This window comes from Pristiophorus japonicus, chromosome 4, assembly GCF_044704955.1.
Source record: "Pristiophorus japonicus isolate sPriJap1 chromosome 4, sPriJap1.hap1, whole genome shotgun sequence".
NCBI classification, from domain to species: Eukaryota; Metazoa; Chordata; class Chondrichthyes; family Pristiophoridae; genus Pristiophorus; species Pristiophorus japonicus.
In genome coordinates, this window is record NC_091980.1 from 139,396,739 (window position 1) to 139,411,316 (window position 14,578).

General features: G+C 50.5%; 1 protein-coding gene across 1 annotated transcript in view; it reads left to right on the plus strand.

Annotated features, from left to right (window-relative positions):
• Positions 1-985: 985 nt before the first annotated feature.
• The window catches only part of LOC139262691 (E3 ubiquitin-protein ligase TRIM39-like), a 32,858-nt gene continuing 19,265 nt past the window's right edge, over positions 986-14,578 (plus strand). The window contains exons 1-2 of the mRNA XM_070877843.1: positions 986-1,046; positions 12,931-13,016. Coding sequence (XP_070733944.1) covers positions 986-1,046; positions 12,931-13,016 — 147 coding nt within the window. The remainder of the gene's footprint in view (positions 1,047-12,930; positions 13,017-14,578) is intronic.

Consider the following 14,578-nt stretch of genomic DNA (forward strand, 5'->3'; position numbering starts at 1 on the left):
AGGTTGTGGTGCAACAAGGCCTCAAGGCCAGTCTTAACTCCAGTTTGCACGAAACTAAGAACTTACACGAAAGTACTGATTCCTGTAATCAGCAATGCTACCATAAAGGTCTCCTACAATGGAGCAGTGCACAAGCTACCACTCTGGGTGGTTTCAGGCGATGGTCCCACGCTGCTCAGCAGGAGCTGGCTGGGAAAGATACGCTGGAACTGGGACGACGTCCGAGCGCTATCGCCTGCTGACGACACTTCGTGTGCCCAGGTCTTAAACAAATTTCCTTCGCTGTTCGAAACAGGCATCTGGAAATTCCAAGGAGCAAAAGTGCAGATCCATCTAATTCCAGGGGCACGACCCATCCATCACAAGGCTAGAGCAGTACCGTACATGATGAGAGAAAGAGTAGAGATTGAGCTAGACTGGCTGTAAAGAGAGGACATCATTTCATCGATTGAGTTCAGCGAGTGGGCCAGTCCTATTGTCCCAGTCCTCAAGGAAGACGGCACCGTCAGAATCTGTGGCGATTACAAAGTAACTATCAATCGTTTCTCCCTGCAGGATCAATACCCACTACCAAAGGCCGACGACCTCTTTGCAACACTGGCGGGAGGAAAGACGTTCACGAAGACGTTCACGAAGCTGGATCTGACTTCAGCCTACATGACGCAGGAACTTAAGGAATCATCAAAGGCCCTCACCTGCATCAACACGCACAATAGTCTTTTTGTTTATAACAGATGCCCGTTTGGAATCCGATTAGCGGCGGCGATATTCCAGAGAAACATGTAAAGTTTACTGAAGTCGGTCCCGCACACTATCTTGGTCACAGGTCAGAACACAGTCAAGCACCTGCAGAACCTGGAGGAGGTTCTTAGTCAACTCAACCACGTGGGGCTCAGGTTAAAACACTCAAAGTCCTTTTTCCTGGCGCCTCAAGTGGAGTTCTTGGGAAGGAGGATTCCGGCAGACAGCATCCTCCAACGTGAAGATGGAGGCAATCGAGAACGTGATGGAGCTACAGTCGTTTCTGGGACTCTTGAACTACTTTGGTAACTTCTTACCGGGTCTCAGCACACTGCTAGAACCATTACATGTCTTACTACGAAAGGGGGTGCCGAATGGGTTTGGGGCAAAAGAAAATGTCTTTGTAAAAGCGAGAAAATTGTTATGCTCAAACAAATTGCTTGTGTTGTATGATCCATGTAAGCGTTTGGTACTAGCATGTGATGCGTCGTCATATGACATCGTGTGTGTATTACAACAAGCCAGTGATTTCGGGAAACTGCAACTGGTTGCTTATGCATCCAGGAGTCTGTCTAAGGCTGAGAGAGCCTGCAGCATGATTGAAAAAGAAGTGTTAGCATGTGTCTATGGGCTAAAGAAAATGCATCAATACCTGTTTGGGCTAAACTTCGAATTGGAAACTGACCATAAGCCACTTATATCCCTGTTTTTCGAGAGTAAAGGGATAAATACCAATGCATCGGCCCGCATTCAAAGATGGGCACTTACGTTGTCCACAGGCCAGGCACAGAAAACTGCGCCTATGCTCTCAGTAAGCTGCCATTGCCCACCACGGGGTGGAAATGGTGCAGCTCGCCGATCTAGCCATGGTGTTGGAGAGTCACTCTGGAGACCTGCAATAAAAGACTAAGGTCACACTTTACTTTGAGCTCACAGTGTTCAGTCTGACTCTTTCTCCACAGACAACAATGTGTGTGTTGTAGAGGTCAAGACTCGAGCTCTTCAGTTTACAGCTGAACCAGTTTCACTCATTCCCAGACCAGGTGAGCTTTGTTGTGTTGTTTTGGGCAGGAGGCGAGAGGAACTGATTGACCCTGTTTTGTGCTCCCTGTTGGCCAATGCCCTGAAACCAATAGTGAAAGAAGCCTCGAGGAGTCTGGAACTATCAGGCACACAAACCCCAGCAAAGAATTCAGCCTGTGATCAGAGACACTATTCGTCAGATACCGGTTAGTGGCTTTTACAATAATGTGCCCAGTCCCAGAATAGTTGAGCAGGTGGGGAGGCAGAGGAAGTGAAATCTAGAAATCTAAACAAGGCTTGCATTCCCTTGACTATAGAAGATTAAGGGATGATCTAATTCAGGTGTTGAAGATGATTAAGGGATTTGATCGGGTAGTTATGGGATAAAAATTGCGTCGAGCCCCGTTTGGGGGCAGTAACAGCCGTGAGGAGGGAGTTCCTGTGCCAGGCCTGGAAATCCCGTCCCGCTCGCGATATTGGTGTTACCGCCCCGAGAGTAACTGGGGCGCAAGGTAACGAAAGATAACGCCGCACTGCTATTGTGTCAAAGCTCCCCGGTCCTTCTCCTGCTGCTCCTCCTCCTCCCCGCCCCACCCCCGTGCCCCATCGCCAGGCTCCAACTTTCTTCCCCCTCCTGCTCCTTCATCCTCATCCTGTGCTCTCCAGTCACCCTCTAATTTCAGCTCCCCCCCCACCCTCTAGTTCCAGCTCCCCTCCCCCCACCCTCTAATTCCAGCTCCCCTCCCCCCCACCCTCTAGTTCCAACTCCACACTGCCCTCCACCCTCTAGTTCCAGCTCCCCTCCCCCCCACCCTCTATTCCAGCCTCCCCCCCCACCCTCTAGTTCCAGCTCCCCTCCCCCCACCCTCTATTCCAGCCTCCCACCCTCTAGTTCCAGCTCCCCTCCCCCCACCCTCTAGTTCCAGCCCCCATCCCCCCACCCTCTAGTTCCAACTCCACCCCGGCCTCCACACTCTAGTTCCTGCTCCCCCCACCCTCTAGTTCCAGCACCCCCACCCTCTAGTTCCAGCTCCCCTCACCCCCACCCACCCTCTAGTTCCAGCTCCCCACCACCCTCTAGTTCCAGCTCCCCTCACCCCCACCCACCCTCTAGTTCCAGCTCCCCACCACCCTCTAGTTCCAGCTCCCCCCGACCCTCTAGTTCCAACTCCACACCCCCACCCCGCTCCACCCTCTAGTTCCAGCGCCCCCTCTCCCCCTGCCGGAGCTCAATCTCCGAGCCTGAGCAAGTCGCACAACTCTCGAGTCGCAGATTAGAACATGCCACCGACTGAGCCATGCACAGGTCAGTCAGCCTCGGAGCATCAGGGGAACGGGAGGACAGTGGTTACATTATGGGATGAGTAAACCAGAGGCCTGGATAATAATCCGGAGACGTGAGTTCAAATCCCTCCATGTCAGCTGGGGAATTTAAATTCAGTTAATTAAATAAATCTGGAATAAAAATGCTAGTATCAGTAATGGTGACCATGAAACTACCGGATTGTTGTAAAAACCCATATGGTTCACTAATGTTCTTTAGGGAAGGAAATCGTCCGTCCTTACCCGGTCTGGCCTATATGTGACACCAGACCCACAGCAATGGTCCCTCTGAAGTGGCCTAGCAAACCACTCAGTTATACACAACCGCTACGAAAAACAAGAATAAAACCGGACGGACCACCTGGCATCGACCTCGGCACTGGCTTTGGAAATGACCGTGGCACACCCAGCCCAGTCGGCCCTGCAACGTCCTTCTCACCAACATCTGGGGACTTGTACCAACATTGGGAAAGCTGTCCCACAGACTAGTCAAGCGACAGCCTGACATAGTCATACTCACACAATCATACCTTTCATCCAATGTCCCAGACTCCTCCATCACCATCCCTGGGTATGTACTGTCCCACCGGCAGGACAGACCCACCAGCGGTTGCGATCAGTCGGGAGGGAGGCCTTGGGAGTCCTCAATGTTGATTTGGACACCATGAAGTCTCATGGCTTCAAGTCAAGCATGGGCAAGGAAACCTCCCACTGATTACTACCTACCACCCTCCCTCAGCTGATCAATCAGAACTCCTCCATGTTGAACACCACTGGGAAGAAGCACTGAGAGTAGCAAGGGCACAGAATGTACTCTGGGTGGATGGAGTTCAATGTGGCTCGGTAGCACCAGTACTGACAGAGCTGGCCGAGCCCTGAAGGACACAGCTGCCAGACTGGGCCTGCAGCAGGTGGTGAGAACCAACACGGGGGAAAAACCTACTTGACCTCGCCCTCACTAATCGACCTGTCGCAGATGCATTCTTCAAAAATAGGAAATGCATTGCAGTTGCAGCTACTAAGCTGCAAAACAGCATTGGTAGCAGGGACAGCACAGTCATTGTGGAGACAAAGTCCCATCTTCACACGGAGGACACCATCCATCGTGTTGTGTAGCACTACCACCGTGCTAAATGGGATAGATTCAGAACAAATCTAGCAGCTCAACACTGGGCATCCATGAGGCATTGTGGGCCATCAGCAGAATTGTATTCCACCACAATCTGTAATCTCATGGCACGGCATATCCCTCACTCTACCATTAGCATCAAGCCTAGGGACCAACCCTGGTTCAATGAAGAGTGGAGAAGAGCATGCCAGGAGCAGCACCAGGCATAACTAAAAATGAGGTGCCAACCTGGGGAAGCTGCAACACAGGACTACATGCAGGCTAAACAGCAGAAGCAGCATGCTATAGACAAGGCAAAATGATCCCACAACAAATGGATCAGATTAAACCTCTGCAGTCCTGCCACATCCAACTGCGAATGGTGGTGGACCATTAAACAACTAACGGGAGGAGGAGATTCCATAAATATTCCCATTCTCAAAGATGGTTGAGCTCAGCAGTAAGTGCAAAAGACAAGGCTGAAGCATTTGCAACCATCTTCAGCCAGAAGTGCCGAGTGGATGATCCATATCGGCCTCTTCCTGAGCTTCCCACCATCACAGAAGCCAGTCTTCAGCCAATCCGGTTAACTTCACGTGATACCAAGAAAAGCCTGAGTGCACTGGATACAGCAAAGGCTATGGGTCCTGACAACATCCCGGCTGTCGTTGTGAAGATTGTGCTCCAGCACTAGCTGCAACTCTAGCCAAGCTGTTCCTGTACAGCCACAACACTGGCATCTAACCGACAATGTGGAAAATTGCCCAAGTATGTCCTGTCCACAAAAAGCAGGACAAATCCAATCCAGCCAATTATCACCCTATAAGTCTACTCTCAATCATCAGCAGTGCTATCAAGTAGCACTTACTCAGCTGCAGGAAAAATGCAGGGTACAGAGCCAGCCCTTATACATGGCCTTCTTCGACTTTACAAAGGCCTTTCACACTGTCAACTGCAAGGGTCACCAATAACATGCTCACTGATACCCAGTTTAGGTTCTGCCAGGAGCACTCGGCCACAGACCTCATTATAGCCTTGGTCCAAATATGGACAAAAGAGCTGAATTCCAGAGGTGAGGTGAGAGTGACTGCCCTTGACATCAAGGCAGCATTTGACCGAGTGTGGCACCAAGGAGCCCGAGTAAAACTGAAGTCAATGGGAATCAGGGGGAAACTCTCCACTGGCTGGAGTCATACCTAGCACAAAGGAAGATGGTTGTGGTGGTTGGAGGTCAATCATCACAGCCCCGGGATATCGCTTCAGGAGTTCCTCAGGGCAGTGTCCAAGGCCCAACCATCTTCAGCTGCTTCATCAATGACCTTCCCTCCATCATAAGGTCAGAAATGGGGATCTTCGCTGATGATTGCATAGTGTTCAGTGCCATTCACAACACTTCAGATAATGAAGCAGTCCATGCCCGCATGCAGCAAAACCTGAACAACATTCAGGCTTGGGCTGATAAGTTGCAAGTAACATTCACGCTGCACAAGTGCCAGGCAATGACCATCTCCAACAAGCGAGAGTCTAACCGCCGCCCCTTGACATTCAACAGCATTATCATCGCCTAATCCCCCACCATCAACATCCTGGGAGTCACCATTGACCAGAAACTTCACTGGACCAGCCACATAAATACTGTGGCAACAAGAGCAGGTCAGAGGCTGGGTATTCTGTGGCAAGTGCCTCACCTCCTGACTCCCCAAAGCCTTTCCACCATCTACAAGGCACAAGTCAGGAGTGTGATGGAATACTCTCCACTTGCCTGGATGAGTGCTGCTCCAAATACACTCAAGAAGTTTGACACCATCCAGGACAAAGCAGCCCGCTTGATTGGCAGCCCATCCATCACCTTAAACATTCACTCCCTCCATCACCGACGCACTGTGGCTGCAGTGTGTACCATCTACAAGATGCAATGAAGCAACTCACCACTGCTTCTTCAGCAGCACCTCCCAAACCCGCGACCTATACCACCTAGAAGGACAAGGGTGACAGGCGCATGGGAACACCACCACCTCCAAGTTACACACCATCCTGACTTGGAAGTATAGTGCTGTTCCTTCAATCGTCGCTGGATCAAAATCCTGGAACTCCCTCCCTAACAGTACTGTGGGAGTACCTTCACCACAAGGACTACAGCGGTTCAAGAAGGTGGCTCACCACCACCCCTCAAGGGCAATTAGGGATGGGCAATAAATGCTGGCCTTGCCAGTGATGCCCACATCTCAGGAACATTTAAAAAAAAACTCAGAGTCATGCGCAACCACACATGTGCACACGCACACAGACACGCACACAGACGCAGACACGCACACACATGCACTTGGAATTTAAGATACAAAATTAGTGATCATTCCTGGTTGCTGATTATCAGTACAAATCACATTGTGTCAAGGACTATCTGAAAACATGTCGCTGCGGCCCACTCAAGAATGATCTCCACCTTGTAGTACAAGAGGATCGGGAGGCATTTCAGAGGACCAGGAGTCGGCCATTCAGCCCCTCGAGCCTGTTCCGCCATTCAACTAGATTGTGGCTGATCTGTTAATTCCTCTACTTGCTTCCATAACCATTAATACCCTTGCCAAACAAAAATATATTAATTTTACCTTTGAAGTTTACAATTCACCCCCAGCCTTAACAGGTTTTTGGGGGAGAGATTGCAGATGAGAAAGTAGACTTAATTTCATTAGTGCCTCCCATCAGACAAGCTTCCATGGTCTGCAGCCCAGGTGGGTCTGACCAGAACTGGACACAGTACTCGAGGTGGGTCTGACCAGAATTGGACACAGTACTTGAGGTGGGACTGACCAGAACTGGACATAGTACTCGAGGTGGGACTGACCAGAATTGGACACAGTACTCGAGGTGGGACAGACCAGAACTGGACACAGTACTCAAGGTGGGACTGACCAGAACTGAATACAGTACTCGAGGGGGGACTGACCAGAACTGGACACAGTACTCGAGGTGGGTCTGACCAGAATTCGACACAGTACTTGAGGTGGGACTGACCAGAACTGGACATAGTACTCGAGGTGGGACTGACCAGAATTGGACACAGTACTCTAGGTGGGACAGACCAGAACTGGACACAGTACTCGAGGTGGGACTGACCAGAACTGAATACAGTACTCGAGGGGGGACTGACCAGAACTGGACACAGTACTCGAGGTGGGACTGACCAGAATTGGACACAGTACTTGAGGTGGGACTGACCAGAATTGGACATAGTACTCGAGGTGGCTCTGACCAGAACTGGACACATGACTTGAGGTAGGACTGACCAGAACTGGACACAGTACTCGAGGTGGGACTGACCAGAACTGGACACAGTACTCGAGGTGGGACTGACCAGAACTGGATACAGTATTCGAGATGGGACTGACCAGAACTGGACACAGTACTCGAGGTGGGACTGACCAGAACTGGACACATTACTCGAGGTGGGGCTGACCAGAACTGGACACAGTACTCGAGGTGGGACTCACCAGAACTGGACACAGTACTCGCGATAGGACTGACCAGAACTGGACACAGTACTCGAGGTGGGACTGACCAGAACTGGACACAGTACTCGAAGTGGGACTGACCAGAACTGGACACAGTACTCGAGGTGGGACTGACCAGAGCCCTGTACAGTTTGATCCTGATGTCCTCTGACTGGATTCTCCTGTTTTGGATTTGTGGTCCAACATTATTCTGTCTTTGTTGCTGCAGCTCTGCATTGGTTGGACATGTTTGGTGTTGAGTTTACTGAGACTTGGAGCCTCTGCTGCTTTGCTTTTTCCATCTCTCTTTGCTCCTCTGATGGACCTTTAACTTTTTCTGTATATTTTTCTATTCGTCCCAGAGAGCTCCTTCCCCTTTCTCTCTGCAGGGTTTGTAAAGGTTATTTTGACTCTACATCAGTTTTAATTTGTTTGTTAAACTATTTTGGGTCTGGTCTGAGCTGATCAGTTTTGGGTCTGTGTTTACTGAGCCCAGCTTGCTGTATTCTGCCTCCAGATTGTAAAATTCCAATCTTGTTTTTCTGATAGTAATTGTGAACTTCTGCTGTAGGCCTGAAAGGGTTAATCTTCAGCCAAAGTGAGTCATGAAATTAAACTAACAATGTCACTCCCAGCACCGAGTGTTTATAAGAATTTCACTTCCTGCTCTGGCTCCTCACTGTCGCCGGTGCTGTGTGAAACCTTTTCAAGATCAACAGGGATGCGACCCGAAGCTGATCCAGCCCGTGACAGCCGCTAATCGAGACTGTTTGATGTCAGAGAGAGACACTGTCCAGAACACAAGAAAGTTCTTTATTTCTACCTTAAAGATGATGCAGAGTGTGTGTGCGCGGTTCCTGTATAACAGAGAAATATAAATCCCACACAATGCTGAATCAAGACTCGGCACAAACTTCAATTCAGGTCAGTGACACAATACCTGATATTAAATACAGTGAGCGAGAGTTTTCCTGTTAATGACCAACATTAATTGGAACTGATTGCAGACAGTGCTGATTGAGCCCAGTGTTTTCTTGCTGTCCCAGGTCTGGGTGTTTGTTTTATGTCCGTCAGATTTGCTCCCTCCCCTTTCTCTTGCAGTCTGTCTGAGAGAACATGGTGGGCACTGGGAGGGGTGTGACAGTGGCCCAGGGTGACTGCCCCTCACCCACACTCAGCCCCTCCTGGGGAGGGCACTGCAGAGCTCAGTAATTCACTGTGTGGGCACCTGTGAGAACTGGCACTCCATGGCACAGGGCTGTAGAGCAGAGCATGTTGTAGCCCTGGGTAATGTTGGGGGATTTTGCTCCCTGAGCAGCAGGGAGAGGACCATTCCCGGTGGGGGGAGTGAGGGACACGCACGGGGGAGACTCAGGGGCTGGGTAGATAAACTGTTCCTCACAACAAGAGGGAATTGCTGTTTGAGAAATGCTGGTGTGTCTGAGTCTGTCTCCCTTTCCCCTGGGCTGATTCTGAAAATGGAGGAGCTGAGTCTGTGTGAGAATGCAGCACACGCTGTGTCATTGTGAAAAGTAGCCGGTGTGTGTGTGGTCACTCAGTTTATACAGGGCAGGGAGTGCCTCATTACTGAGAGCCACAGAAGGCAATATTTGTGCTCAGGGCCCAGACACTGAGGCCCTGAGATTCCCGGGGAGGTGGGGAGGGAGCGGGAGGGCCTGTCGGTGGCCCGGAAACACAGAAATTCTGGAATACAGATGTCCGAATTTAACGGCAGGACTTCATTAGAATTGTTTTATTCTGTTTCCCGTCCGACAGCCGGCCAGTTTGTGTGGCTGAGCACTGCCGGGTGGGAAATCCTGCAGGACAAGGCAGGAGCCGGAGAATGCTGGGGGCAGTCCCAATCAATCAAAATCAGGGCTCGGTGGGGCGGGACTCAGAGCACAGCGGGGAGATTGAGGGGGGTGGGGCGGTGGGAGTGCAGGGGGGGAGAGAGTGCAGGGGGGAGAGAGTGCAGGGGGGGAGTGCGGAGAGAGGTGGCGGGGGGGGAGTGAGAGAGAGGGCAGGGGAGACATATAGGGGGAGAGGGAGAGTGAGATGGTGTAGGGAGAGAGGGGGGGAGAGGGGGGTTGGGGAGGGGAGTTGGCGGGGAGAAACATTTGCGGGGAGCGAGTTGTTGGCGGGGTGTGGTGTCTGAAGATGGGTGGGGTGGGGGATAGCTTGCGGCAGGTTTGTTTGAGGGTCCAGGGGAAGCTCTCCTGCCCCTCCAGGCCCACACGCAGTGCTGGAAAAACACTTCCCTGCTGGATCTGGCAGCTCCTTCCTCCCTGCAGCTGTGGGGATTCCCGAGCCCCGGGATACACGGCCCGCAGCCGTTAAATCCAATCGCTGCCCAAATCTGAGGCACGGAGCCTTATTTAAATATTATAATTACCCACCCGCCTCCCCTGAGCAGGTTACTCGGCCCAGACCGAACCTGCCTTGGTTAAACCGGAAGGAGGCATGTTCATGGCTTCTTGTCTCCACTACCAACAGTCTCCTGAAACCCCTCTCCTCTGCCCCGTCCACCCTCACCCCCAGCAACACGTGCGAGGAGCTCATGGACCTCTTTGTCAGCAAGATTGAGAACATCCGATCAGCTGCCTCTGCCCCCTCCCTCCCTTCCCCTGGCCTTCCAAACAATCCCAAGGTTCCCCTGCTCTAGCCCTGAACTCACATCTCTCTGTAATTTCTCCCCTGTCTCCCCTCATGCCCTTTCTGTGCTCACCTTGTCCATAAGACCTGCCTTCTGTTTTCCTGAAGCTATTCCCACTAAACTACTAACCCCCCCCCACCTCCCTTCCTGCCCTCCATACTCGTTGATATTGTTTACGGTTCAACCTCCCTACCTGGCCCCCATGCTTAACCTCGGTTGTCTGACGATTGGAAATGGCACGAAATTCTCGGGAGTATTGGTCGGCCATATCCATCGACATTGCTGTCTGACAAACTAAATCAAAAGTCAAGTTAAGGATTGTCAATAACTTTCTTCTGATTGCTTCATTTTTCATCCCACAATCAAAGCAATCATGCAATGCTCGGTCCTGAAAGTCTCCGAAATGACTTTGAATAGATAGCTTTTTTTAAGCTACAATATACTCACAGATACTCTCGTCATGTAATTGATCTTGTGTTCCAAAACGATAACTTTCAGCAATTTCCAGGGGCTCAGGACTGTAGTGCTGAAACTCCATCAGTGGCGTGTCCTTCGGCTTGATGGGAACAAGCACATTTTTCAGGGTTTCATACACCTCGGCCCTGCTTCAATCAGGAAAATAGCCCGTTTTCATTCTAAAATCACAGTCACAGTTTTCATTAGCCGGGACTTCGACGATACTATTTGAGCCACTCCACATACACTGCAAAAGTCTCTCAGTCACAATGGAACTCACCCAAGTGCTCTATTATTCCCATAGGCATGGCCATCTTAACTCTGACACTTCAACAAATTGTGTTTGAAATTTACCATGGAATTTTAACTGTGCTGCAAAACAAAGAACCTCTCAAAGTCGCTTTGTTGGTTAGCCAGATCATCCACCAACAAAAATTTCAGCCAGGGATTCCAGAAATCCCATACCAAATGTGATATATTCTTACGACATCACTAAAGTACACACATACAAGATGGCTGTACTCAGCAACTTGTCATGTGACTTGTTCACATGATGCTTTTATTGTATAAACATCAGCAGTTCTCCACAAGGTGGAGCTCTATATTACAGACCCCATACTCGCTGATATTGTAAATGGGCCTCTCTCCTCAGATACTGTTCACTCCCTTTCAAATCTGCCATCATCACCACCTCATCAAAAAAACTCACCTTGACCCCTCGGTCCTTGCAAACTACCATCCCATCATAGCCTCCCTTTCCTCTCCAAAGCACTTGTACATGTTGGAGCCTCTCCAATCAGGTTTCCACCTCTGCCACAGCACTTAAACAGCCCGACTAAAAATCCTCTGTGACGATGACCCTGGTGCACTATCCCTCCTCATCCTTCTTCACCTCTCTGCAGCCTTTGACACGGTGTCACACCATCCTCCTCCAATGCCTGTCCTCTGTTGTCCAGCTGAGTGGACTGCCTTCACCTGGTTCCACCCTTACCGATCCAGTCATAGCCAAAGGATCTGCTGCAGTGGCTTCTCTTCCCACTCCCGCACCGTTACCTCTGGAGTCCCCCATGGATCTATCCCTGTCCCCTTCCTATTTCTCATCTACATGATGTCCCTCGGTGACATCATCCAAACATCACATCGCCACATTCCGCATATACGGTGAGACACCCAGCTCTCCCTCACCACCACCTTTATCCACCCCTCCACTGCCTTTGATTTATCACGCTGCTTGTCCCACATCCAGTCCTGGATGAGCAGAAATTCCTCCAACTAAATATTGGGAAGATCGAAGCGATTGTCTTCGGACCCGGCCACAAACTCTGCTCCTTAGCAACCGATTCCATTCCCCTCCCTGGCCACTGTCTCAGCCTGAACCAGACTTATCACAATCTTAGCGACCTATTTGACCCTGAGCTGAGCTTCCGACCCCTTATCCTCTGCATCACTGGGACCACCTGCTTCCACCTCTGTAATATCGCCCGTCTCTGCCCTGCCTCAGCCCATCAGCTACTGAAACCCTCATTCATGCTTTTGTTACCTCCAGACTTGACTACTCCAAAGCACTCCTGACCAGCCTCCTACTATGCCTCCTAAACATAAGCTTCACCGAAACTCTGCTGCCCGTATCCTAACTCGCACCAAGTCCCGTTCTCCCATCACACCTGTGCTCGCTGACCGACATTGGCTCCCGGTCCGGCAATATCCCGAATTTAAAATTCTCATGCTTGTGTTCAAATCCCTCCATGGCCTCACTCCTCCCTATCTCTATTAGCCCCTCCAGTCCGACAATTCTCCGTGAACTCTACATGCCTACAATTCTGACCACATGTGCATCCCTGACTTCCTTTGCCCCACCCTTGGCTGCCGTCCCTTCAGCAGTCTGGGTCTTAGGCTGTGGAATTCCCTCCACAAACCTGTTTGTCTCTCCACCTCTCCCTCTTCTCGTTTACAACACTCCGTAAAACCTACAACAACCAAGCATTTTGTCACCTGTCCTAAAGTCTCCTCCTTTGGCTCAGTGTCAATTATTGTCTGATTACGCTCCTGTGAAGCACCTTTGGATGTTTTACTACATTAAAAGCGCTATATAAATGCAGGTTGTGACTTTAAATCCTTTCCAATTGCCTTTACAGGAAGAATTGGAGAGAGAAACCGAGAAGCTTCGGGGAGTCCAGCAGAATTGTTCCAGCAAACAGCGAGATCAGAAGCTGAAATAAAGGTAGGGAAAAGTGGAGCTGGATTTAGAAAGGGTTTGTCTCCCCACTGAGTCAATGAACACATCAGAAACAGGCTTCCAAACCGGGCTGGTTGTGTTGGGGCCGAGTCACTGATTACACGGAGTTCCCGTGTGTTTGATGTGAGGGGAGCTGCTTAACTCTACCTGCCCCTCCCAGGGAATATTATTACATCACTTGGGCACTGGATTTCATCATCATCATCATCATTGGCAGTCCCTCAAAATGAGGATGACTTGCTTCCACGCTGAAAAGGGATGAGTTCACAGGTGTTTCAATGAAGGGCCTAATACTCTGGATCCCGAACTACATCTTGAAGGGTGGAAAATGCCTGTGCATGGATTTTGTTAAGGTGTGGTGACCGTTGCACACCAGCCACCACATGGGCTTGACAGAGCTAGGTCTTGGTCCAGTGGCAAGGATTAACCAAGATGACTGGAGACCAGCTCTGCTGCACGGACCCAGTGCGCACAACATATCGCAGTGCTGGCTGGCCCGTGTTACCCCTGGGCTCTCGCCTCTTCTGGGCCTGCAAAACCATCAGCAGGCCGGGGCCATTAGAGGGAGCAGCGTGTGGCGGGATACAACTGCAGGGAGCAGCGCGTGCTGCTGCAGGAGGGCGGGCAGGAATGGCGAGATCAGGGGGAAGGAGCGGCAAGCGTTTTTAGAGGGATGTGATTGAGGCCCAGGAGAAGCGAGAGCTCGGGGCCCAGAAAGAAGGATATACTTGCTTTGGAGGCTGTTCAGAGAAGGTTCACTAGGTTGATTCCAGAGATGAGGGGGTTGACCTATGAGGAAAGGTTGAGTAGGTTGGGCCTATACTCATTGGAGTTCAGACGAATGAGAGGTGATCTTATTGAAACCAAAGATAATGAGAGGGTGCAACAAGGTGGATGCAGAGAGGATATTTCCACACAGGAGAAACTAAAACTAGGGGACATCGTCTCAGAGTAAGGGGCTGCCCATTTAAAACTGAGATGAGGAGAAATTTCTTCTCTCACAGGGTGGTAAATCTATGGAATTCTCTGCCCCAGAGAGCTGTGGAGGCTGGGTCATTGAATGCATTTAAGGCGGAGTCAGACAGATTTTTGAGTGATAAGGAAGTAAAGGGTTATGGGGAGCAGGCAGGGAAGTGGAGCTGAGTCCATGATCAGATCAGCCATGATCTTATTGAATGGCAGAGCAGGCTTGAGGGGCAAAATAGCCTACGCCTGATCCTATTTCTTATGTTCTTACTGAAAGGATTTACTGAGACAGACACAGCCAGAGGCTGGCAGGTGAAGACTTGCCCTGAAGCTTGTATCATATGAACATAGAAAAGAAAAGGAAGAAAAGCCCATTAGCCCCAGCGAGACTGCCCCATGCAGACAGGGTTCAATCACACACACCACTGATCCACCCCGAACCATGTATATTATGTATGCAAACCTCACCAATGTGTCATACTTGCCACCAGGGGCCACACCTGTGGGAGACCTAGGAGTGATCTGTGCACCCTGGGCAAGCAGGTATAAAAGGTAATTCACCATGCTGCTTCCTCACTTTG